Here is a 27,593-nt window from a genome sequence, read left to right on the forward strand (position 1 = left end):
TATTATATAACTTTTTTAAAATACCAGCAGAAAAATAGTTCCGTCTTTCTTACAGTGACGATAACACATTTTAGTGATATTTTCATTCTAAAATGTGTTATCGTCACCGAGTGACTAAGAACACTTTTATTTCACTGATATTTTAAGATATTTCACTAAATGTTATATAATAAATGTTATTATTATTATAGTAATTTTATTCCTATAAATATAATACAAATTTTGTGTCCGTCTGGCCTGTACATTATTATTATTATTATTATTATTATTATTATTATTATTATTATTATCATTATCATTATCATTATCATTATTATCATCATCATTATTATTATTATTGTTATTGTTATTGTTATTGTTGTTGTTGTTGTTATTGATGTATGTTGTACGGTGGGGTTTTTTTTGGGGGGGGTTGTTTTGGGGGGCGGGGGTGTTTGCTGGGGTTTTGTGGGGGGTTTTGTGTTGTTGTTTTTGGGGGGGTTTGGGGTTGGGCTTTTTTTTTGAGGGGGGGTGTTTTAATCTGTTTGCGGACACCAGTTTGTTTGGTATTATGCAATAAATTGAATTGTGTTTGTGTGTGTGCGTGTGTGCGTGCGTGTGTGCTTGTGTGCTTGCGTGTGTGCGTGCATGGTGATGTTTTCGATATATATTTTTTTTCTTTTTCCTTTGCTTTGGTTCGTTTTAAATAATTAATTATATTTTATCTACATCCATTACAAATGTCACACGTAAATCAGTACAAAAAGATAAGCGATCGGTCTAAATGACTTTTTTGCACATAGTCCGTAAATAATTTACGTGACTGTTTTTTCTCTACCGAGCACTGTCAAATGGCGTACGATCGGGGATCACCAGTGCTCACTTTCCACAGCCGCAATGAAAGGAAATGTTTTATTTAACAACGCACTCAACACATTTTATTTACGCTTATATGGCGTCGGACATATGGTTAAGGACCACACAGATATTGAGAGAGGAAACCCGCTATCGCCCCTTCATGGGCTACTCTTTTCGATAGCAGCAAGGGATAGCACATACCACGGCCTTTGATATATCAGTCGTGGTGCACTGGCTGGAGCGAGAAATAGCCCAATGGGCCCACCGACGGGGATCGATCCTAGACTAACAGCCGCAGTGGATGCAGGGTTTTACTAGGGAGGGGATGCAACGTCCAAAATGGGTGCCTACCTATATGCCCATGTACTCTTTCTCTCTCTCTCTCTCTCTCTCTCTCTCTCTCTCTCTCTCTCTCTCTCTCTCTCTCTCTCTCTCTCTCTCTCTCTCTCTCTCTCTCTCTCTCTCTCTCTCTCTCTCTCTCTCTCTCTCTGGTATATCAAAGGCTATGGTATGTGCTATCCTGTCTGTGGGACGGTGCATATAAAAGACTCCTTGCTTCTAATGAAAAAAAATGTAGCGGGGTTCCTCTCTGAGAATATGTAAACATTACCTAATATTTGACATCAATAACCGATTATTAATAACTCAATGTGCTCCTGTGATGTCGTTAAACAAAACAACCTTAAAACTTCAAAAAAAACTGAAGCTGTGGAACACCGCTAGTGTGACGTTACGGTTTGTTGAATACAGAAATGTCGGTGCGATGTGGAAACGAGTTAGCCCCACTAGCCCTGATTCCACTAGCCCTGGTTCCACTAACCCTGGTTCCACTAACCCTGATTCCACTAGCCCCAGATTGTCAGTCATATTGGCTGTTACTGTCACCGGTTGTCATCCCCATTATAAACAAACTAAATCAAATAAGTAATTACAAAAATGAATATAGTTAAATAAATGTTTTATTCGATAGTGTTTATGGTAATAGCACTGTAATAGCACTTAAATTAATACATTTAAAACATGACATTTCAAAACCATACAAACAATGCAACATACGTCATAGCACTGACATGTTAGCTTTTAACCTACGAGCTTCAATGTCACCAACATTGGGAGCGTGATTGTGTTCGTACTGTTGTTTGACAACTAACCCCTCAGATACTACAATAAACACATTGCATTTCAAATTCTCCATTTCATGCCCGCCTTTACTTGTGCATTCTTATGGAAGACATAGTCATCCACAATTGCTACTTTATTGCCTCTGGCACCCTCTACGAAGGTTACCTCCGCCATAACGCACAGCGAGCATCTATCATATCAACTTATTTTCGTGCTTATATCCAATTAAGGTTCAAGCACGCTGTCCTGGGCACACACCTCAGCTATCTGGGCTGTCTGTCCAGGACAGTGGGTTAGTTGTTAGTTGGTTAGTGGTTAGTGAGAGAGAAGAGGGTGTAGTGGTCATACACCTGCCCATTGAGCCCTTAAGAACTCACTCTGGGTTGGAGCCGGTACCGGGCTACGAACCCTGTACCTACCAGCCTGTAGTCCGATGGCTTAACCACTGCGCCACCGAGGCCGAGCATTTATCTGTATAGTCATATTTGCAACATTCATATATAGAGGTCCCTACTAATTATGTATTGACAGTAATAGTGATATTATGACAGTAATAGTGATATTAAAACAACACATGTTTATAGATAAAGGAATTGTATGAAGAGGATTAACGCCCAGCGAGCATATTAAAACAACACATGTTTATAGATAAAGGAATTGTACGTTTTCAATTGAGGCATTAAAGGGGTATCTCATCTATTGTGTCTACCTAATCATTAAAACAAGACATGTTTATTTATTAATAGTTTATATGTACAGGGGAGTAGTCTAAAGAAATGGAACATCCATGGCAGCCATTAATTGGTCATTTTTCAGGGCTAGTGGTACCAGGGCTAGTGAAATCAGGGATAGTGGGATGATTCCGTGGAAACTATTCACCACAAAACTGCGACTACACGGACTGAGACTTTCCCAGTGACACGGGTATTTCATTTGTTTGCTTCCACACAAATCGCGTCTCGCTCGCAACACGGGTCACGTGACCGACACATCTAGCTGGTTACACTCCACAAATAAAAATCCAAACACACACAAAAAGTCGCTCGCTGCTTTCAATTTGTGCAGGCGAATCCATCATTCTGCGTTCACAGACAGAGAGAGCATCAGACGAGTTTGTCTCTCTGCCAAACAGAAAACACGAATGGCGGGTCAACGTCACCCCAGCACTAATCCACCTGCAGCTGTCTTCTGGAGGAGCGGTGCGTACTAGCTGCCACAGGGTGTGTGTTGGCGGTGATGGTGTTCTGTCGTCGCTCACCCGTGACAGGCGATTCTTTTCACTTTCTTTGGTGAGTATGTTTACAGCTCGGTGTTGTATTATATCTTACTATTAACACTAGCGCAAGATGGTGTGGGGTGGGGGAGTCTCCATTAAAGGGACATTCCTGAGTTTGCTGCAATGTTTAAGATGTTATCGACTAACAAGATACTTTTTAACGATTGTAATTACATATCAAATATATTTTTCTGCATACAATATTAGTAGCTGTGTATTAAACGTGTTTCTGATCGTTCTAATATTTGTACTGGGTTAAATTCCATTTTATTTCCTATGATATATTTTTTTCGTACGTACGAAATTATTTGAAGACGAAATCCAGTTTAGGCTTCTTACAAATATTAAGACGACCAGAAACACATTGTATATACAAACACTGATATTCTAAACAAAAAATATATATTTAATGTGTAAGTTTAATCGTAGAAATATTTTCTTAGTCGGAAACATCTTACAATGCAGCAAACTCAGGAATGTCCCTGAATGAGTGAATGAATGAATGTTTAACAGCTCAGCACAAGACAAGCTTAAAAGAGAAGCAACAGAATCATAGATAGTGTGGATGTGGGTGGGCCCACAATATAAAATTATGGTTTGTGCCAATGACTAATAAAGCTCGTATATATACATTAGAGATGAAGGGAGGGTGTTATCTGAAACGTGCACCGCCTCACAAACCCCTGCCAGTGATATATATAGCCTAGGGACAACAGATGTCTGTCCATTTGCCAAAAATTAACTGGCACTCACATGGGTCGGAAGCAGGGGGAGGGTGGGGGGGGGGGGGGGGGCATGATATGCGGGCCACACACACACAACTCCAGTTGAAAGGCAATCCAAATATTCTTATGAATGAATTTTTTTTTTTTTTGACTCCGACATAATTAGAAAGTGTTTTAATACTGATCTTTACAATTTGCCCACTTCTTACAAATATTAAGACAACCAGAAACACATTGAATATAGAGACACTAATATTCTAAACAAGAAAATATATTTAATATGTAAGTTTAATCGTAGACATATTTTATTTTTCGGAAACATCTTACAATGCAGCAAACTCAGGAATGTCCCTTTAATTAATTAAATTCAATTTATTTATTTACTTGGATGATTTTGTTTCATTTGAACTCCAGGACAGTGGGTTAGTGGATAATTGTTGGTGAATGTAGTGGTCTTGTGCTAAGGTCAGACTACCAACTGTCAGAAGAAAGTTGGCCCACTCGACGGTTGCGTTGTAACTTCCCAACTCCCAAATCAGATTAACAACTAATGGGTTATACCATGATAATCGAGTTGTAAGAGCGCTCAGACTAGCAACTGGACAGTCGTAGAAGTCGTGGCAGCAGAAAGTTGGCCAACCTTCTGGTGGCAGTTGGTAGTCTGAGCCTATCATTATACACCCGCCACCCCCACCCACCCCAACTGAGCCGTGAAAGCTCAGTCTGAGTGGAATTCAGTGCCAACCTTACGTTCAATATGACTGAACCAGTGCCACACACACACACACACACACACACACACACACACACAGAGAGAGAGAGAGAGAGAGAGAGAGAGAGAGAGAGAGAGAGAGAGAGAGAGAGAGAGAGAGACAGAGAGAGAGAGAGAGAGAGAGAGAGAGACACACACACACACACACACACACACACACAGAGAGAGAGACGCCGTAAAGACGCGAGTGAAGGTTGAGGTGGTCCTGTGCCCTGTGCCCTGTGCTGTGAAGTTGTTTACAAAACGGTCTTCACAAGGTAGAAAAAAGGTACTTTTCAATATTTACAACCTCCTCCCCCTCCCCCCACACACCCTAACAAGAGGCGGATGTAGTGGGGGCAGGGACTTGCCACCCCCACCCCCCCCCCCCCCCCCCCAAATGTTGCGACAGTTTTATTATATATTTCTTTTCTTTCTTTTTCTTCTTCTTTTTTTACGATCCCCCTGCAAACGACCCCCAAAGTTCCATTGGCATTCCGCCTCATGTCATTTGGGGCCCCTTAAATGGATTTTCTGGATCCGCCACTGCTCACACACACACACACACACACACACACACACATTAACTAACTAACTAACTACGACTCGTATACCAGAGTAAAATGAAATCTGAAGCAAAATATCTTTCAGAAGAACTTATTAAAAATAAATCCATATACTCATGTGAGACCATACACGAAGCACTGATAAGCGAAACAGATTAATAATCCGATGAAACTTATACAATGTCTCGCGTATCAATAATTGAAATAGACCACCATCCGGTGTAATGTGCATATTCGGTGACTGTTAGTTCTGCAAATAGTTTCAGAAATGAATAATTCTGGGCAAACGTCGCACGAGAAGTGCATAAAAGTCATATATATATATATATATATATATATATATATATATATATATATATATATATATATATATATATATATATATATGACTAGATAGATATATAGATATATAGATAGATAGATAGATAGATAGATAGATAGATAGATAGATAGATAGATAGATAGATAAATAAATGTGTATTCGCGCAGTTGATTGGGATTAAAAATATAACGAATTAAAGTTAAATTCCTTTATCAATGTTTTCAAAATAAATCATTCACCTGCTTTCGTGTATGAAAACAAGGGTTGAAAATTAGCAGTCGCCCGTGACGACCTTTATTGGCTAAGGGCGACTAAGAATTTTACTAAGGTAGTCCGTTGGGTGACCACTGATTTTAGGGTCTAGCGAGTATGGTACCGGTTAAAAAAGAACGCTATTCAATGTTGTGGTAAAAAGGAATCATATTTAATTAGTTTGCATTATTCTGGGACAAAATCAAAATCTATCTTGTAGTTTAAGCTCACATTAACATGAGCGCATGTGCGCATATAAAATAGCAATGACATTTTCCATTACTACAGGGCTTATTCCGAAGGTGAGTGAATTGATTGTTGTTGTCGGTATTGTTTTAAGAACAGATCAGATCTAAATTGACACTAAAACGTACATGATGACATAACTGTCCAAATATTACTGTAATAAACAATAAATAAATTTATATGCTTTGTAATACATCGTATATTTTGGTAAAAAACAAACCTTTTTTTTTTGTCACAGATTTATTTTTGTTTCCATATTTATTCTATTAGTAGCCTACTACTGTAGCATTTACAATATCCTAATTAAATGCACACGTGAGTGTGCTTTGTCTATAGGAGGACAGCCAGTCCCGAGGAAATCCTTTACTGGCGATTTTACCCAATTACTCAATTTATTTCGTCCCTCTTGCATCGTCAAAAAGATGACTGCCACTCCAGACTAGTTAATATACTAAAGCATGCACAATTCTACCTTTATTCTCTTTGTACTGCATTGTTTTATTGTTTACTTCAAAGATGATGCAAGTCAAGCTGCATACCTTGGCTGTTCTAGCATTTTGTCTTCACCCCTGTATTAACATTTTTATTTATACTGGATGTCTTTTTCTAAAAAGTGTTATTTGTGTTGTTATGGATTTATAAACTTAATAACATTTTTTATATGAATTTAAACTTTAATCATTATAAAGTTACATGCCAATTAATCGGTTTCCGTTTGAAGCAAACGGACTATATACAGTGAGCACATGGTTATTATTCATCAAAGAACATTCTACTTTTGATTTTGGCTGTGGAGTTAAATTCCAATGTGATATTTGGAGGGCTAGTTGAATTTGAGAACAATTTGATTAACATTAGCTCTACTGGGTCTACCAGTAGATCTAACAGCATTGTGTGGACTCCCATGTCCAGGTGACATTTCATCTATAAATAACAATTTAAATATCAACCAATTACAGTTCGCCTTTTATAGCGTTATTCGGGAGTATACAAATTCTAAAAATATCGCGCGAGACTATTTATGCAATAGGCGAACTTGTTGGTCTATTTCAACATTGCAAAAACAGGGGGGAAAGTGCAGTAATAAACTCTGGATTGTATACTAGTATAAATAGATTTTATGGCTATACCATCACGTTTTTTTATTTCGTCTTGAAACGAATTTTATATAAAATTTTATATTGCAATTAGTTTCCGGCATACTTCGTCATTCACCCGAATCACTTCGTATACCCTCGGCATAATCCCGAAAGTTTCAAATTATTTTCAAATCACTGGTAAGATTTTGCAAGTAAGGTTTGATTGGTCGAATGAAAGGTCAACTGGACATGAGCTCCAACGGGCTGCTGTTAGATCCACATGTAATACTGGAGCTAATTTTAATTAGATTGATTTGAGAAGGGCCAGTGAGATTTTTCTTCAACTGACCCTGTATAGTAAAACTATTTTATTGATGGTTGGTTTAGGGCTATCGGTTGTTGTTTTATTGTTTGTTTTTCTTTTTTACCGTATTTTTTCTTTCTTTCCTTTCTTTCTTCTTTCTTTTTTTCTTTCTTTCTTTCTTTCTTTCTTTCTTTCCTTCCTTCCTTCCTTCCTTTCTTCCTTTCTTCCTTTCTTCCTTTCTTTCTTTCTTTCTTTCTTTCTTTCTTTCTTTCTTTCTTTCCTTCCTTCCTTCCTTCCTTCCTTCCTTCCTTCCTTCCTTCCGTCCTTTCTTTCTTTCTTTCTTTCTTTCTTTCGTTCTTTCTTTCTTTCTTTCCTTCCTTCCTTCCTTCCTTCCGTCCTTTCTTTCTTTCTTTTTTCCTTCCTTCCTTTCTTTCTTTCCTTTATTTTTTTTTTTTTTTTTTTTTCTACGCTGTACATTAGTTCGAGTAAAGAATATCTAAAAAAAATTTAGACGTCAAATTCTTTAAAGTGGCTTCTAAATTCCTCTTCAAATGTGATTTGTCAACATTGTCGCCTGTAGGATTTTAATTAATATAGTACAACCTTATGTTAAAATCTTTCTTTATTTGAGGTTTTTGCCTTGTTTGGTTCTAAGATGTGCATACTGGGAGAAGCAAACATGGACAGTCACGTTACTATGACAACATAACTCAACACAGCAGTACTAGTATTCAGTACCATCGCCCACAGCGTTGTACGGGATAACGTGCACCTCAGCAGTCGGCGCCAAATACCATGCGTGTAAAACCGTAAGAGTTAAAGGGACAGACACTAGTTTCAGCCCATGAAAATGCACACTAAGTTTAGTTAATCTACAAACCTGTAACACATTTGGATAAAGTTACAATTGAGTGAAACAGGAGTCTGTGACTTTGAAATGGTGAAATACCCTCTAAAAATAGACTAAAACTCGACTCCTTATTTGTTACTTTTCAGACGCACGTGCGTTTTTAAAAATATGAGAAATGCATTTTGTGATATTAAAAACACCAGGATGACCAAACAAATTTCGAATGTACGGAAATGGATAAACTAAGCAATAAAATGTAAGTAAAGTATGATTTTACTTATCAAAAACGGCTCTAATAGTAAAAAATATGTCTTAGTTTTTAAAAACTAGGGTGTGTCCCTTTAAGTATTATTCATTTTAGTCGTTCTTCTTCTTGTCGAATAACAGCAGGGCCGCATCTAGTGGGGGCAACGAGAGAAGTTGCCTTCCCCAGATTAAAATATAATAATATATTTTTTAACTGAAGTGTCTCGTGTAGGTTTGGACAAGCACGTGCTACTAATCCGTGCTTATCAAACCTTTAGAGTCCAGCACATTTTATTTACTGTTATATGGCGTCGGACATATGGTTAAGGACAACACAGATATTCAGAGAGGACATCCGCTGTCGCCACTTCATGGGCTACTCTTTACGATTAGCAGCAAGAGATCTTTTATATTCACCATACTATAGAGAGGATAGCACACACCATGGCCTTTGATGTTCCAGTTGTGGGGCACTGGCTGGAACAAGAAATAGCCCAATGGGCCCACTGATGGGGATCAATCCCAAACTGACCGCGCATCAAGCGAACGCTTTACCACTGGGCTACATCTAACCTCCAAATCAATCACTAATGAAAGAAAGAAATGTTTTATTTAACGACGCACTCAACACATTTTATTTACAGTTATATGGCGTCAGACATATGGTTAAGGACCACACAGATTTTGAGAGGAAACCCGCTGTCGCCACTACATGGGCTACTCTTTCCGATTAGCAGCAAGGATCTTTTATTTGCGCTTCCCACAGGCAGGATAGCACAAACCATGGCCTTTGTTGAACCAGTTATGGATCACTGGTCGGTGCAAGTGGTTTACACCTACCCATTGAGCCTTGCGGAGCACTCATTCAGGGTTTGGAATCGATATCTGGATTAAAAAACCCATGTCTCGACTGGGATCCGAACCCAGTACCTACCAGCCTGTAGACCGATGGCCTAACCACGACGCCACCGAGGCCGGTCAATCTGTAATGAAGTCGCTCACATGCAGTCTGCATGGTGTTGTCATGACGTTAAAGTATCAGACTCTATTATCGTCTAGGGGACGAGACGTAGCCCAGTGTTAAGGCTGTCGCATGGTTCGCATAGTTCGCATTGGTCGCATGGGGGTTGCACAGCAGTCGCACGGCAGTATGATAGGTCACACGGGAGTCGCACGGCAGTCTGAAGGGAGCCGAGCCGTGCGATTCCCAGCGGACCCCCTGCGACTCCCGTGCGACATCCATCAGACTGCCGTGCAACTGCCGTGCAACTGCCGTGCAACCTGTGCGAATCTCATGCGAGCGTATGCGAGCTCGGTGCAGAAAGGCCGTCGCACGGCAGTTGCACAAGTGAGACTGCGCGAGAAAAAAAACAATTAGGTAATTCGTACGGGAATCGCACGGCTCTACGATTTTTTAGTCGCACCGCAGTTGTACAAAAAAAATCGGTCTAGTGAGAACTGGGCTTTACATGTTAAATACAATTCCAACACTATGGATAAGAGAGAAAAAAAGAAAGAAAGAAGAATTTTATTTAACGACGCACTCAACACATTTTATTTACGGTTATATGGCGTCAGACATACGGTTAAGGACCACACATATTTTGAGAGGAAACCCGCTGTCGCCACTTCATGGGCTACTCTTTCTGATTAGCAGCAAGGGATCTTTTATTTGCGCTTCCCACAGGCAGGATAGCACAAACCATGGCCTTTCTTGAACCAGCTATGGATCACTGGTCGGTGCAAGTGGTTTACACCTACCCACTGAGCCTTGCGGAGCACTCACTCAGGGTTTGGAGTCGGTATCTGGATTAAAAATTCCATCAGTACCTACCAGCCTGTAGACCGATGGCCTAACCACGACGCCACCGAGGCTGGTCGGAGAGTGAAAAAAAATCACCTTCTTAAAAACATTGCTCTTAAAGATGAAAGGCAGGGGGGGATGGGAATCATTTATTTGTAAAACAAATAAATTAATGTTTTCAAAAATTATTATAAAGAAGTGGGCTGCATTCGTTTAACACAAGTAAATATTCTAGAAACATTTCCTTGTAGCCATGTCGCATGTATATTATGTTTAAATTCTGATTATAGTCAGTCTATATATATAAAAAAAAAAACTTATATCCACAGAAAATAACAAAGAACTCAATAACCTTGGAACATTTTTTATTAAGAGCAAATAAAATGAGGGATCAACTATTGCAATAATATTATAAACTAACACTTGTCTGTTTGTCTGTCTCTATCGGTTCTTATGTAAATGTATCTTAAATGTATAGGTTCATTTATTTTGTATATTTACATAACGTGTCATATAATTATAATGATGATGATGATGATGATGATGATGATGGTGGTGGTCGTGATGATGATGATGATGGTGGTGATGATGGTGGTGATGATGATGATGATGATAATAATTTTTTTATTTTTTTATTTTTTATTTTTATTTTCATTATTATTATTTTATTATATTTTATTTTTACATTTTATTTACGGTTATATGGTGTCAGACATTTGGGTATGGGACCACAGAGATATTGAGAGAGGAAACCCGCTGTCGCCACTACATAGGCTACTCTTTTCAATTAGCAGCAAGGGATCTTTTATATGCACCATCTCACAGACAGGGTAGTACATACCACGGCCTTTGGTATACCAGTCGTGGTGCACTGGCTGGAACGAGAATTCAATGAGAGCGTCCAGACTGGATGCGTGCGATGATTGCGTCTGCAGAACGCATGTATCCAGCCGTAATAAAATAATCGTATATGCCCAGTTTAGCAAGCCGCAGAAGCATCAGACGCAACAGTCTGTATGAGCTTTTAGAGGACCACACACCATCTGTGGAACATAAATAAAACAAACATAAAATAAATTAATATAATCTCCGACGTATTTGTAGTCTCCTGCTGCTGCTCTCTGTGACGTCACTGTGTTCAAAACCGAACTGTTCGGGAGGCGATTCAAAATGCCAGCACCGGTATGGATCAGAAGAAATCAGAACAAAATACCTGACACCATTAGGTAAGATACAATTACCAGGTCAAATATATACCTGACATCATTAGGTAAGATACAATTACCAGGTCAAGTATATACCTGACATCATTAGGTAAGATACAATTACCAGGTCAAGTATATACCTGACATCATTAGGTAAAATACAATTACCAGGTCAAGTATATATCTGACACCATCAGGTAAGACACAATTACCAGGTCAAGTCATTAGGTCAAGTATACCTTACACATCAAGATTAACAATTACCAGGTACAAGTATATTACCTCACATCATTAAGTAAGATCACAATTACCAGGTCAAGTAGTATACATCATTAGGTAAGATATAATTACAGGTCGAGTACCTGACATCATTAGGTGAAATACAATAACCAGGTCAAGCATATACCTTGCATCATTAGGCAAGATACGATTATCAGGTCAATTATATACCTGACATCATAATTTGTAAGTTGCAATTACCAGGTCAAGTATATACCTGACATCATTAGGTAAGATACAGTTACCAGGTCAAATATATACCGCACATCATTAAGTAAGATACAATCAGCAGGTCAAGTATATACTTGACATCATTAGGTAAGATGCAATTACCAGGTCAAGTATATACCTGACATCATTAGGTAAGATATAATTACCAGGTCGAGTATATACCTGACATCATTAGGTGAAATACAATAACCAGGTCAAGCATATACCTTGCATCATTAGGCAAGATACGATTATCAGGTCAATTATATACCTGACATCATAATTTGTAAGTTGCAATTACCAGGTCAAGTATATACCTGACATCATTAGGTAAGATACAGTTACCAGGTCAAATATATACCGCACATCATTAAGTAAGATACAATCAGCAGGTCAATATTACCAGGTCAAGTATATACCTGATATCATTAATGTAAGATACAAATAACAGGTATATATATATATATATATATATATATATATATATATATATATATATATATATATATATATATATATACCTAATAGCATTAGGTAAAATAGAATAACCAGGTCAAGTATATACCTGGCATCATTAGGTAAGATACGATTACCAGGTCAAGTATATACATGATATTAATGTAAGATACAAATAACAGGTATACATATACCTAATAACATTAGGTAAAATACAATAACCAGGTCAAGTATATACCTGACATCATTAGGCAAGATACGATTATCAGGTCAATTATATACCTGACATCATTAGTTAAGATACAATTACCAGGTCAAATATATACCTTACATCATTAAGTAAGATACAATTACCAGGTCAAGTATATACCTGACATCATTAGATGAAATACAATAACCAGGTCAAGTGTATATACCTGACATCATTAGGTAAGATGCAATTGCCAGGTCAAGTATATACTTGACATCATTAAGTAAGATACAATTACCAGGTCAATACTAGCAAGTCAAATATATAAATAATACCATTAGGTAGGATATTATTACGAGGCCAAGTATATACCTTACATCATTAGGTAACATACAATTGCCAGGTCAAGTATATACCTGACATCATTAGGTAAGATACAATTACCAGGTCAAATATATACCTGACATCATTAGGTAAGATACAATTACCAGGTCGAGTATATACCTGACATCATTAAGTAAGATACAATTGCCAGGTCAAATATATACCTGACATCATTAGGTAAGATACAATTACCAGGTCAAATATATACCTTACATCATTAGCCAAGATACCATTACCAGGTCAACTGTATGCCTGACATCAGTAGGTGAAATACAATTACTAGGTCAATATTAGCAAGTCAAGTATATACATAATACCATTAGGTAAGATACGATTACCAGGTCAAGTATATACCTGAAATCAAAACGTTTCAAATGTAACTAAAAAGAGACGACGAAATGGCGTCATTTTGATAAGCGTTTACACTGGGGAAGCCGCATTAAGTTATGTCATTCGTTGTGTATGTGAAATCATTCTGAAATACGTGGGCCATACTGGTTATATTTCACAGAATATATTGAACTATATGGATAATAAATAGAGAATACTGCCCGATTGTCTTGTAATATCATTTATCAACATGAGTTGATCAGTTATGAAAACCGAGGCTTGTCGAGGATGTTGATACCTTTAATTTTATCTGACGTGGCGTCACTAATGATAGGGTTAGCGCTGAAACATACACAGTGACGTAACAAAAGAAGCGATATCTCCTAGGAGAATATCGCAGGAAATATCGCAACTTATAGTGCCAGCGATATCTCCGACAAAAGCCTTTAATGGATGATAAAGTGACATTCAACCCACATTACGGACATTGTTTACAACTGTCGCAAATGAAAAGAATGATAATGGATGATAATTGTTGATAATGGATGATAAAACAAATACGTCACTTGTGTCTTCTTAATCTTCTCTGACTACCAGGTGGCTGAATGTAGCCTAGCGGTAAAGCATTCGCTTGATGCGCGGACGATGTGCCATCGATCCCCGTCGGTAGGTCCATTGGTCTTTTTCTCGTTCCAGCCAGTGCCCCACGACTGATATATCAAATACCGTGTTATGCACTGTCCTGTCTAATAGTGAAACATATATACTGTAGTGTTTAAACACTAGGGACTGTCCCTTTAAAAAAGCCGACTTTACCTTTCTTCTCTTTCAGGTAACAAGGGTGTGGAGAATGAACCGAGAGACAACTGTCCCGTGGTGGGCACTCTAAATATCGTCCTCGATACACCAGTAAGAGCAGTATAATGATAATATTATAACACCACGCTGTCTCTGTATCCAGTAGCGGGATGTAACCCAGTGGTAAAGCGTTCGCTTGATGCGTGGTCGGTCTAGGATCGATCCCCGTCGGTAGACCTATTGGGCTATTTCTCGTTCCAGCCCGTGTTCCACAAATGGTGTAACAAAGGCCGTGATGTGTACTATCCTGTCTGTGGGATGTTGCATATAAAAGATCCCTTGCTGCTAATCGAAAAGAGTAGCCCATGAAGTGGCGACAGCGGGTTTCCTCTCTCAATATCTGTGTATGGTCCTTAACCATAACCGTAAGTTAGCTACAAGTGAAACGGCTGTAAATAACTTTTAGTCGAAAAAGATGTTAAAATGTGCTTAAAACCTGGTTTTGGGGGATATGTAAGAAATAGAATAATACATTCGTGTTCGTTAGATACCATTTATCTCACAACTCGTTTTTGCTCGTTAGATACATATTGAAACAACTTGTTGTGAGATAAATGGTATCTAACGACACTCGTGTATTATCCTCTATTTATATGTAGTTTAAAGTTTTTCTCCTACCTGCCACTCATAAAATAATAATTTTCGTATTTACATTTTTTAAATTATTATTATTATTATTATTATTATTATTATTATTATTTTATTAATGAATTAATCTATTTATTTATTTATTTAATAATTAATGAATTGATTAATTAATCAATTTATTATTATTATTATTATTATTATTATTATTATTATTATTATTAAGGGGCGGGACGTAGCTCAGTGGTAAAGAGCTCGCCTGGTGCGCGGTCGCTATAGGATCGATCCCCGTCAGTGGGCTCATTGAGCTATTTCTCGTCCCAGCAAGTGCACCATAACTGGTAAACCAAAGACTGTAGTATGTGCTATCCTGTCTGTGTGATGGTGCATATATACAATCCCTTGCTACTAATGGAAAAAATGTGGCAGGTTTTCTCTGTATATCAGAATGTGAGAATTACCCTATGTTTGACATCCAATGGCCGATGATTCATTAATCAATGTGCTCTAGTGGTGTCGTTAAACAAAACAAACTTTATTATTATTAATTGGGTTTTTTTATGTGTTTGTTTAAGATACCGGCTGACGGCTCCGACGAGGACAGAGCAGAAATAACCTTACCTCCAGGTTTAGAATTCAGAAAATCCAGTTTGAAAAACGCCAAACTTGGTGTGTGGACCACCCAGTTCTTCCCTAGCCGAACCCGGTTTGGCCCTTACGAAGGTGAAATCATCACGCGGTATGGCCCCTCGGGTCCCAACACTCACAGCTGGGAGGTAAGTGTAGAAGAACAACACTTTAATTTCAAGGGTTTGTTTGTTTTTGTTTAACGACACCACTGGAGCACATTGATTAATTAATCATCGGCTATTGAATGTCAAACATTTGGTAATTCTGACATGTAGTCATCAGAGGAAACCTGCTACATTTTTTCTAACGCAGCAAGGGAACTTTTATATGCACTTTCCCACAGACAGGAAATCACATACCACGGCGTTTGTCCAGTTGTGGTACACAGGTTGGAACGAGAAAAAAATCAGCTGGGTAAATTTAGGAGAACAAAAGAGATATAATTCCGCCAACACAGTCAAAATCATGCGTCAAATTACTTCACGAAACCTGCGCAAAAAAAAGATTTAATATTTTGGATTCAATCGTAAGGGACATTCAACATTCAGTGGCACCACGAAATCCCCCGCTACCGACCCTGGTCGAGCTGCCAGTGTTCTCTTGCACTTGCCAAGCACGGGCGGTCCCCTTTTTCCAAACCACCCCAGCCCCAGTGGTGTCGTGTTGACACCTCCACCCAGAACAGGAGTGCGCTACAGCAGCTTGCTCTGAATGTGCACGTTAAGCCCGGTGACCTGACCTGGAGAACAACACATTTGATTGAGGGGGTTTTGTTGAGGGGGTTTTGTTGTTGGGGGTTTGCAGGGTTTAAGCTAAATGTGAATTAAAGTTGGAATTTGGTGACTATATTTCATCACTAATTCGCCTAAAAAGCTCATTCGAAAATCGTCTGTCGTTTAATAGATGTTCCGCCATTTTTGCTGTTAGGCTAAATGAACTTGAATTTGTTGACAGATTGTCTTAACAAAATCGCCAAATTGCTAATATGTTCCAGGCTTCGGCTTACATCCTGTAATACCAACGATCAAATTTAAAAAAAAGAGTAAAGTTTGTTTTATTTAACGACGCTACTAGAGCACATTGATTTTTTTTTTATCTTATCATCGGCTATTGGACGTCAAACATATGGTCATTCTGACACTGTTTTAGAGGAAACCCGCTGTCACCACATAGGCTACTCTTTTACGACAGGCAGCAAGGGATCTTTTATTTGCGCTTCCCACAGACAGGATAGTATAAACCATGGCCTTTGTTGATCCAGTTATGGATCACTGGTCGTTGCAAGTGGTTTACATCTACCCATTGAGCCTTGCGGAGCACTCACTCAAGGTTTGGAGTCGGTATCTGGATTAAAACTCCCATGCCTCTACGGAGATCTGAGCCCAGTGCCTACCAGCCTGTAGACCGATGGCCTAACCACGACGCCACCGAGGCCGGTCGATCAAATCAAAGTACATGTATATTGATAAGTTTTTCGAGATAGTACAAACGTCAGTTTGATGCCAGTGTATTTGAAAGTGGAATTATTTAGGCTTGTACTTACACTGGTTTAAGGAGCGGAACGCAGCCCAGTGGAAAAGCGCTCCCTTGATGCGTGGTCGGTTTGGGATCGATCCCCGTTGGTGTGCCCATTTGGGCTGTTTGTCATTCAATCAGTGCACCACAACTGGTCAAAGTCCGTGGTATGTGCTTTCCTGTCTGTGGAAAAGTGCATATGCAAGATCCCTTGCTACTTATGACAAAATGTAGCCGGTTTCCTCTCTGAGACTATATGTCAAAATGACCAAATATTTGACATCCAATAGCTATGATTTAATTTAATCAATGTGCTCTAGTGGTGTCGTTAAACAAAACAAACTTTAACCTTTTACACTGGTTTACGTGATAATTACCATCAAATGTGAACATCACTGAGCGTAACATGTGAGATTTCACATACGAAACCGTGTGCATTTTGGATGAAATTTACACAGGATACCATGAAGGATCTTAACATATGTTATAATAATGCATACCGATGGATGATCGGACAACGACGACCATACAGTGTCAGCAAGATGTTTGTCGGTCATCGAATAAAAAGCTTTGGCGATTTACTTCGCTCAACAGCATATTCACTGAAAAGCAAAATCGAAACAACCTCACACGACCTACTTGCCCACTTGCGGTGTACAAGTGTGTACGTCAAATCTGCATGTGTAAATCGCTGGCACAACCTACTGTATATTATGTAATGTGTTTTGTATGTGATGTTTAAATATGTTCTATGGATCTCTGATCTGAAATAAAAATCTTATTATTATTATTATTAATACTAAACATGTGTCGCTATACGTTCTTTCATCTTCAGAATACTGCGGAGGTCCGAGCAGCTTTTAGATGGGACAAGTACACGTAGAGAGTTAATGGGTTGTTTGGTTGTTTTCTTTAACGACACCATTAGAGCACATTAATTAATTAATCATCGGCTATTGGATGTCAAACATTTGGTAATTCTGACACCCGATACATTTTTCCTAATGCAGCAGGGATCTTTTATATGCACTTTCCCCAGAGACAGGAAAGTACATACCGCAGACTTTAAACAATTGTGGTGCACTGGTTGGAACGAGAAAAAAACACAAATAGTTGAATGGATCCATCGAGGTGGTTCGATCCTGCGAAGCAAGCACCTCAAGCGAGCTAAATAAACCCTTTGGAGTTTTGCTATATTGAATTCACCGTGTCACCATTTCAGATAAAGAAGAACGGAAAGGACTTGTATTGGGTGGACGGAACGGACAGAACGAAGGCCAACTGGCTGAGATACGTGAATCCAGCGCGAACCGACACTGAGCAGAACCTGGTCACGTGGCAAGATGGCGACCACATATATTACTACACGTACAGAGACGTTGTGCCTGGGGAGGAACTACTTGCCTGGTTTGGAGATTATTACGCGGAAAATCTCGGAATTCACAGACCAGGCTGGTGCTGGAATATCAAATTTGACGGTATAGTTATACTGGGTGTTAAACCAACACACACCAAATCACACTTTTTGAAGTAGAACGGTGAAAAATATTATGCACCGCAGAAGATTGAAATTCTTGCAAAATCAGTTTATTATGTTGTACATGTATTGATGACAACATATTCATTTCCATACATGAATTACGTTTAAACTTAAAGGGACAGACCCTAGTTTCAGCCCATGAAAATTAACTCTAAGTTTAGTTAATCAAGAAACCTGTAACACATTTGGATAAAGTTACAATTGAGTGAAATATGAGTCTGTGACTTTGAAATGGTGTAATACCCTCTAAAAATAGACTAAAACTCGACTCAATGTTACCTCTCAGACGAACGTGCGTTTTTAAAAATATGAGAAATGCATTTTGTGATATTAAAAACACCAGGATGACCATAAACACTTCGAATGTACTGAAATTAATAATATAAGAAACAAGAAAATGTAAGTAAAGTATTATTTCAGTCATCAAAAACGGCTCTAATAGTAAAAAAAATACGCCGTAGTATTTAAAAACTAGGGTATGTCCTTTTAAGTTTAATGGAACGTGGTACAAAACGTAATGTCAAAAAGTGCAATACCAGTGCGAAGTTAGTAGATTTTGCATCTACGTATTTTTCTCACAGCCCATATATATATACACATGTATATGTCCTTTTTTTTGTTTAACGACATCGCTAGAGCACATTGATTAATTAATTAATCATCGGCTATTGGATATCAAACATTGGTATTTCTGACTTGTTGTCATCAGAGGAAACCCGCTACATTTTTCCTAACGCAGCAACGGATCTTTTATATGCACTTTCCCACAGACAGGAAGGCACATACCACGGCCTTTGACCAGCTGTGGTGCACTGGTTGGAATGAGAAAGAACCCAATCAGTTCAACGGATCCACTGAGGTGGTTAGACTCTTGACGCAAGCGCTTCAAGCGAGCGCTTAAACACATGAGCTAAATCTCGCCCCTTCTAGGAATAAATACACTTGTTTACTTCTGCAGGTGTGTATTGTGCTCGCAAAATTTCGAGATTTTCTTCTGGGAACAAAACTAACACTGAAATCAATAAAGAACTGTACTATTATCCCAGAAAAGAAGACTGTGGATTGCCGGAAAAGAAAATGGTGGGACAATAATTGATTATTGTTTTAGTAGACAGTAAATGATAAATACGTTCTCAATAATTTATTGTAAATGATATTTTCACATTACATTTGTATCGCGTGCCATTTTAAAAGTAAGTCATGTGTTAACATGAAACTCATTACACATCATAATAAACGGCTTTTGTGCAAAATATCAATCTTCTGCATTGCACCCGTTTCCCGCTATTCAGCTTAAAAAAAAGGGACTTTTTAACACCCGATATTTACTTTGGAAAATTTATATAGCCAGTTGATAGGGGCTCATTTCCATGTTGTATACCCTATTACATCTTTCTCTCTGTCTCTCTCTGTATGTCTGTCTGTCTGACTGTATCTCTCTCTCTCTCTCTCTCTCTCTCTCTCTCTCTCTCTCTCTCTCTCTCTCTCTCTCTCTCTCGCTCTGTCTGCCTCTGTCTGTCTGTCTCTTACTGTCTCTGCCTGTCTGTCTGTCTATCTGTCTGTCTGTCTGTCTCTCTCTCTCTCTCTCTCTCTCTCTCTCTCTCTCTCTCTCTCTCTCTCTCTCTCTCTCTCTCTCTCTCTCTCTCTCTCTCTCTCTCTCTCTCTCTCTCTCTCTCCCCCTCTACATGCTATGTAAGGTGGATCTTTGAGTTAAGATATTTGTAACATGTTATAGTGACCAGTGAAAGCGTCGCGCGCTGTTATACTTTAATAACGAGTTAATACACATGTATGTGAATTACAGTAGTTACTGCATCTAGAGTTAAAGTTTGTTTTGTTTAACGACACCACTAGAGCATATTGATTTATTAATCATCGACTATTGGATGTCAAACATTTGGTAATTTTGACATTATAGTCTTAGAGAGAAAACCCGCTACATTTTTCCATTAGTAGCAAGGGATCTTTTAGATGCACCATCCCACAGACAGGATAGCACATACCACGGCCTCTGATATACAAGTCGTGGTGCACTGGCTGGAACGAGAAATAGCCCAATGGGTCCACCGACGGGGTTCGATCCCAAACCGACCAAGCATGAAGCGAGCGCTTTACCACTGGGCTACGTTCCGCTCCCTGCATCTGAAGAATATCAAAATATGTTCGTGTCCCGGTGAGTCAAACTATATATGTTCGTGTCCCAGTGAGTCAAACTATATGTGTTATGTGGTATATGTTATAACTGGTCATGTAATAAACACAATGTTATAATAAACATATTACTGCAGATTGCAGCTTTTATAAAAGACAAAACAACAACTCAAAACAATAAAAGCCACAACAATATAAAACAAAAGAACAGACATACACAAACATACACACATACACTACCTCATTCACTCTTCAGCGCGCGCACACACAAACGCATATACATACATACACATATAAACACACACACACACACACGCACGCATGCACACACATACATAAAACATACACACAAACACGCATGTACACACAAACACACAGACACAAACACATACACACACACGCACACAAACACACACACGCATGTACACAAAACACACAAACACAGACACACACAAACACAAACACAAACACGCATGTACACACAAACACACACACATACATACGCACACACACGCACACACACCAATACAAACACGCATGTAAACACATACACAAAACACGCACAAAGACGGACACGCGCACATATACAAAACACACGAGCACAAACACGCATGTACACACACACACAACACACACACACAACACACACACACACACACACAACACACACACACATACATACACAAACACAGACACACACAGAAACAATAAATACAAAAATACATGCCCAAACACACACACACTCGCACGCACGCATACACATACACATACACAAAACACACACACACACACACACACACACACACGCATGTACACACACACACATACTCTCTCACACACACGCGCGCACACACACATACGAACACGCACACACAACAAACGGAATATTCCTTTCTTTTAATCTGTACATTGTTTTGTCTACAGAAGCCTGCTGGCCGTTTTTCTACCAGTGTCCACGAGGATCGTGTTTGATAGACATCTGTCACGACAATGAGGGCGTGGTCGAACAGGAACAGGAGGATCAATTTTTACGCGACCAACAAGGTACGTGTTACAGGGAGGTGTCACTTTGTGATGGGGTTGGGTACGTGTTACAGGGAGGTGTCACTTTGTGATGGGGTTGGGTACGTGTTACAGGGCGGTGTTAGTTTGTGATGGGGTGGGGTACATGTTACATGGCGGTGTCAGTTTGTGATCGGGTGGGTGGGGTACATGTTACAGGGCGGTGTCAGTTTGTGATCGAGTGGGGTGGGACACGTTACAGGGTGGTGTCAGTTTGTGATGTGGTGGGATACCTGTTACAGGGCGGCGTCAGGTTGTGATGTGGTGGGATACATGTTACAGGGCGGTGCCAGGTTGTGATGGGGTGGGATACATGTTACAGGGCGGTGTCGTGTTGTTTATTGGATTGGATACATGTTACGGGGCGGTGTCGTGTTGTTTATTGGATTGGATACATGTTACGGGGCGGTGTCGTGTTGTTTATTGGATGGGATACATGTTACAGGGCGGTGTCGTGTTGTTTATTGGATTGGATATATGTTACAGGGCGGTGTCGTGTTGTTTATTGGATTGGATATATGTTACAGGGCGGTGTCGTGTTGTTTATTGGATGGGATACATGTTACAGGGCGGTGTCGTGTTGTTTATTGGATTGGATATATGTTACAGGGCGGTGTCGTGTTGTTTATTGGATTGGATATATGTTACAGGGCTATCCTATCTGTGGGATGGTACATATAAAAGAACCCTTGCTACTAATGAAAAACTGTAGCGGGTTTCATCTCTAAGACGTGTCAAAAATTATGAAATGTTTGACATCCAATAGCCGATGATTAATAAGTAAGTGTGCTCTAGTGGTGTTGTTAAGCAAACGAACTTTAACTCTAAAATTGTATGTCAAAATTACCAAATGTTTGACATTCAATAGTCGAAGATTAGTAAATGATTGTGCTCTACTGGTGTCGTTAAACATATCAAACTTTGCACTTTTCCAGCTGTCGGGTATTCGCGGATGGCTGGTTACATGGATTACGACTACCCGATATTTGAACCGCTCAACATCGTCCGAGATCTCAAAGTAAGCGTCAGGCTAAACGATTCTAATAGTAAACACACCGGCCTCGGTGGCGTCGTGGTTAGGTCATCGGTCTACATGCTGGTAGGTACTGGGTTCGGATCCCAGTCGAGGCATGGGATTTTTAATCCAGATACCGACTCTAAACCCTGAGTGAGTGCTCCGCAAGGCCATGATTTGTGCTATCCTGCCTGTGAGGATCCATTGCTGCCTATCGTAAAAGAGTAGCCTATGTGGCGACAGCGGGTTTCCTCTAAAAACACTGTAAGAATGACCATATGTTTGACGTCCAATAGCCGATGATAAGATAAAAAAAACCCACTGTGCTCTAGTGGCGTCGTTAAATAAAACAAACTTTACTTTTACTAACAGTAAACACGAAAAGAAAGGAATGTTTGGTTAAAGATGTCGCAGGATATTTTAAACTACAGCTGTTTGTAGTCTAACATGAGCAGTGGCGCATCCAGATTGGTCTCAGCAAACACGGTATTACGATTATGGTTTTGGAGGCGTGAGGGCGGGTGTAAACGTAATAGTGGCCACGGGACTCCACAATACGTCTCTACACACACACACTCGTTTTTAAAAGTCATCATCCAAAAATATACAACACAAAATTGCCTCTCAGAAACTCAAATTGCCCTTTTTAGAATCTGTTTTACCATTCTTTACAAAGAGAGAGAGCGAGAGAGAGAGAGAGAGAGAGAGAGAGAGAGAGAGAGAGAGAGAGAGAGAGAGAGAGAGAGAGAGAGAGAGAGAGAGAGAGAGAGAGAGAGAGAGAAAGAGAGAGAGAGAGGGGTGGGTTCAGATATACAATTGTATTTAAAACGATTCAGTATTTTAATATATTTTATACTACGTCGTATACTTTATGTTTCAACACTATGAAGATACGAGTACAAAGAAAGATAACTCTGTGTGTTCTAGTTGCCAATGGACGGGTCTATCCAAGACAGAGCCGAGCGAACGCTGCCACCAGGCCTGTCAATCAGAACTTCCACGATAGAGGGCGCTGGGCTGGGCGTGTTCGCGGAGGAAGACATTCCAAGCAGGACGAGATTCGGCCCGTATGAAGGATTTCCCGTTTATGACGTCGACGCAGAACGTGACAACACGTATTCGTGGAAGGTATTACAAGTTAAAAGTTTGTCATTTTGACATAATTTATACTTTTACAGAAAAACCCCGCTACTTTTTTTTAATCAAGGGATATTTTATATGTACCATCCCACAGACATGCTAGCACACACCACGGCCTTTGATATACCAGTCGTGGTGCACTGGCTAGAACAAGAAATAGACGGGGTTCGATCCTAGACCGATCGCGCATCAAAGGAGCGCTTTACCAGTGGGCTACGTCCTGCCTCAGGAACGTATCCGACGCCACATAACCGTAAAAAAATGTGTTGAGTGCGTCGTTAAATAAAACATTTCTACATTTCTATATAGTAAGGCGCAACAAATGTGTGTTTCCAGGATTCGGACCCTGGCTAGAAAAAATGGCCGGCCCTAATTTCTTATTTTTATTGTTGTATTTCTTGTCCTATTTCTTTGTCTCTATCTTTCTTTCTTTTTTCCGAATTTTTTATTAATGTGCAGCTGTAAAGAAAAACAGTTTTTTTGTGTTTTTTTAAAGTAGAGTTTTATGCCTGTTCATCGGTTCCCTTTTGATGCAAACCAACTGTAACTAGTATAGCTGTGATGTTGGTTGGAAGATCGTGGTGGTCGATGTAGTAACAAATGACAATGATGCTTGTGATGACAATGTTTATGATGATGATGATGACGATGTTTATGATGATGATAATTTTGAATAATGATGATTTGACGATGGTGGTGATATTGATGATAATGATGAAATTGATGATAATGATGAAATTGATGATGATGATGATTTTGGTGATGATGATGACGACGATAATAATGATGATGATGATTTTGATGCTGCTGCTGCTGCTGCTGATGATGATTGTGATTATGATGATGATGATGATGATGATGACGACGATGACGATGATTATGATGATGGTGATGATGATGATGATGATTTTGATGCTGCTGCTGCTGCTGATGATGATTGTGATTATGATGATGATGATGATGATGACGACGATGACGATGATTATGATGATGGTGATGATGATGATGATGATGATGGTGGTGATGATGATGATGATTATGATGAATATGATGATGGTGGTGGTGACGATGACAATGACGATGATGATTATGATGATGGTAATACTACTTATAATAATAATAAAGACTAAAGATTTGATAACAAGACAATTTTCGCCTAGGTTTATGAGAACACGGATCGTGAACACCTGGTGGACGCCAAGGACCCGTCTCGGTCCAACTGGCTGCGCTACGTCAACACCGCCGACTACATCGACAGCCAGAACCTGAACGTCGTGCAGCTGCGTGGCCTGCGCTACTACTACAGCTTCAGGCGCATCCCGGCCGGCACGGAGCTGCTCACGTGGTACGGCTACTCGTACGACGAGTACCTGGGAATCACCACACGGCACCAGTTTTCCTGGAATCACATACACAACGGTATAACACGGCTGTACCACACGCTCGTATATACCACACACTGATACCACACGCTCATACCACACGCTCATATCACACACTGATACCACACGCTCATACCACACGTTCATACCACACGCTGATACCACACGTTCATACCACACGCTGATACCACACGTTCATACCACACGCTGATACTACGGTACCACACGCGGTATAATAATGCTTTATTACACACCGGGGCGGGGCGTAGCCCAGTGGTAAAGCGCTCGCTTGATGCGCGGTCGGTTTAGGGTCGATCCTCGTCAGTGGGCCTATTGGGCTATTTCTCGCAGTCAGTGCACCACGACTGGTACATCAAAGGCCGTGGTATGTGCTATCCTGTCTATGGTGTGGTGCATATAAAAGATCCCTTGCTGCTAATCGAAAAGAGTAGCCCATGAAGTGGCGACAGCGGGTTTCCTCTCTCTATATCTGTGTGGTCCATAACCATATGTCTGACGCCATATAACCATAAATAAAATGTGTTGAGTCCATCGTTAAATAAAACATTTCCTTCTTTCTCACCGAAACACGCACGACTGGCGGTGCAACTCCATATTTTGCCTGTGTTCTAAGATAATTATATTAATTCATTTCAAGTTTGTGCTTATATCCGATTAAGGTTCAAACACGCTGCCCTGGGCACACACCTCTGCGAGGACAGAGGGTTAGTGGTCAGTTGTTAGTGGGAGAGAAGTCGGTGTAGTGGCCTTACCACTACAATCTGGGTAGGTGTCAGTGCCAGGATGCGAACCCAGTACCTACCAGCCTTAATTAGGACTCGTAACGGTATTAATGGAGATGGTGTCAAAAAAGAGAATCTATTGTACAAAAAAAAAGTTTGTTCTGTTTAACGACACCACTAGAGCACATTGATTTACTAATCATCGGCTTTTGGATGTCAAACATTTGGTAATTTTGACATATAGTCTTAGAGAGGAAACCCGCTATATTGTTCCATTAGTAGCAAGGGATCTTTTATGTGCACCATCCCACAGACAGGATAGCACATACCACGGCCTTCGTGGTGCAGTGGCTGGAACGAGAAATAGACCAATGGGTCCACCGACGGGGTTTGATCCCACACCGACCGCGCTACGCCCCGCTCCCGATTGTACATTAATACACTGATAATGTGTCGTTACTCGCCTTCTGTTATATCTTACAGTGTTCCACAATCGGCGTAACAAAGGCCGTGCACGAGCGTAGGAAGGTGTCAAAAAGTGTGTGTGTGGGGGGGGGGGGGGGGGGACATATTTTTATATGTTCACACTTTTACAATATTATAAAGCAAATATAAAGCAAAATATCTGAAAAGTGGGGGTATATGCCCCCTTGACCCCCCCCCCCCGCCCCTCTACCCGTTTCCTACGCCAGTGCCGTGGTATGTATTATCCTGTCTGTGAGATGGTGCATATAAAAGATCCCTTGCTGCTAATCGAAAAGAGTAGCCCATGAAGTGGCGACAGCGGGTTTCCTCTCGCAATATCTGTGTGATCCTTAACCATATGTCTCACGCCATATAACCGTCGCTAAATAAAACATTTCCTTCCTGTTACATGATACATAAAACATTGATGGCGTTTTCTTATTACGTATTCTTTCTTTTCAGAAGCTTGCTGGCCATTTTTCTTCACTTGTCCAAAAGGAAGTTGTATAAACAAGATGTGTCCATTACGGAAATGACACCCATACATACAGAGATTGCCATGGTGACAGTGATTGTGGTGTCATAGTTACTGGTGAAACAGAGCTGCCTTCAGTCAGACCGAACATGTTAACTTATTTTTCCACCTTTTGAGGAGCAGGATTATCTCATTTGGTTGAGTGCTCGACTGAGATGCTTGCGTCGTAGGATCGAACCACGTCAGTAGATCGATTCAACTGACTGAGTTTTTTTCATTCCAACCAATGCACCACAACTGGTCAGAGGCCGTGGTGTGTGCTTTCCTGTCTGCGAGAAAGTGCATATAAATGATCCCATGCCGCATTAGGAAAAATATAGCGGGTTTCCTCTCATGACTACAATTTCTCGTTCCAGCCAGTGCACCACGACTGGTATATCAAAGGCCGTGGTATGTAATACCCTGTCTGTGGGGTGGTGCATATAAAAGATCCCTTGCTGCTAATCCAAAAGAGTAGCCCATGAAGTGGCGACAGCGGGTTTCCTCTCTCAATATCTGTGTGGTCCTTAACCATATGTCTGACGCCATATAACTGTAA

The 27,593-nt window shown here is 39.9% G+C and overlaps 1 protein-coding gene across 2 annotated transcripts; it reads left to right on the forward strand.

Annotated features, from left to right (window-relative positions):
• The first annotated feature begins 3,069 nt into the window (after positions 1-3,069).
• Positions 3,070-27,378, forward strand: LOC121386784. Of its 2 annotated transcripts, none has more exons than XM_041517798.1 (10): positions 3,070-3,248; positions 11,485-11,606; positions 14,267-14,343; positions 15,453-15,653; positions 18,245-18,500; positions 21,638-21,757; positions 22,711-22,793; positions 23,718-23,918; positions 25,091-25,349; positions 26,983-27,378. In XM_041517798.1, the coding sequence occupies exons 1-10, from the start codon at positions 3,196-3,198 to the stop codon at positions 27,054-27,056; spliced, it is 1,446 nt and encodes a 481-aa protein (XP_041373732.1). In that variant the 5' UTR covers positions 3,070-3,195; the 3' UTR covers positions 27,057-27,378. The 2 variants fall into 2 exon arrangements, with proteins under 2 accessions (XP_041373732.1, XP_041373733.1); XM_041517799.1 differs by lacking the exon at positions 3,070-3,248 and adding an exon at positions 8,118-8,289.
• The last annotated feature ends 215 nt before the right edge of the window (positions 27,379-27,593 follow it).

The sequence above is a fragment of the Gigantopelta aegis genome, chromosome 12 (genome assembly GCF_016097555.1).
Source record: "Gigantopelta aegis isolate Gae_Host chromosome 12, Gae_host_genome, whole genome shotgun sequence".
Classification (NCBI taxonomy): Eukaryota; Metazoa; Mollusca; class Gastropoda; order Neomphalida; family Peltospiridae; genus Gigantopelta; species Gigantopelta aegis.

Bases quoted from the DNA above. Each gene is read 5' to 3' on its own strand.
- LOC121386784 (XM_041517798.1), top strand. From the start codon at position 3,196: ATGGTGTTCTGTCGTCGCTCACCCGTGACAGGCGATTCTTTTCACTTT. The intron at 14,344-15,452 runs GTAAGAGCAGTA...TGTTTGTTTAAG, and splicing joins ATATCGTCCTCGATACACCA to ATACCGGCTGACGGCTCCGA. The intron at 15,654-18,244 runs GTAAGTGTAGAA...TCACCATTTCAG, and splicing joins CCAACACTCACAGCTGGGAG to ATAAAGAAGAACGGAAAGGA.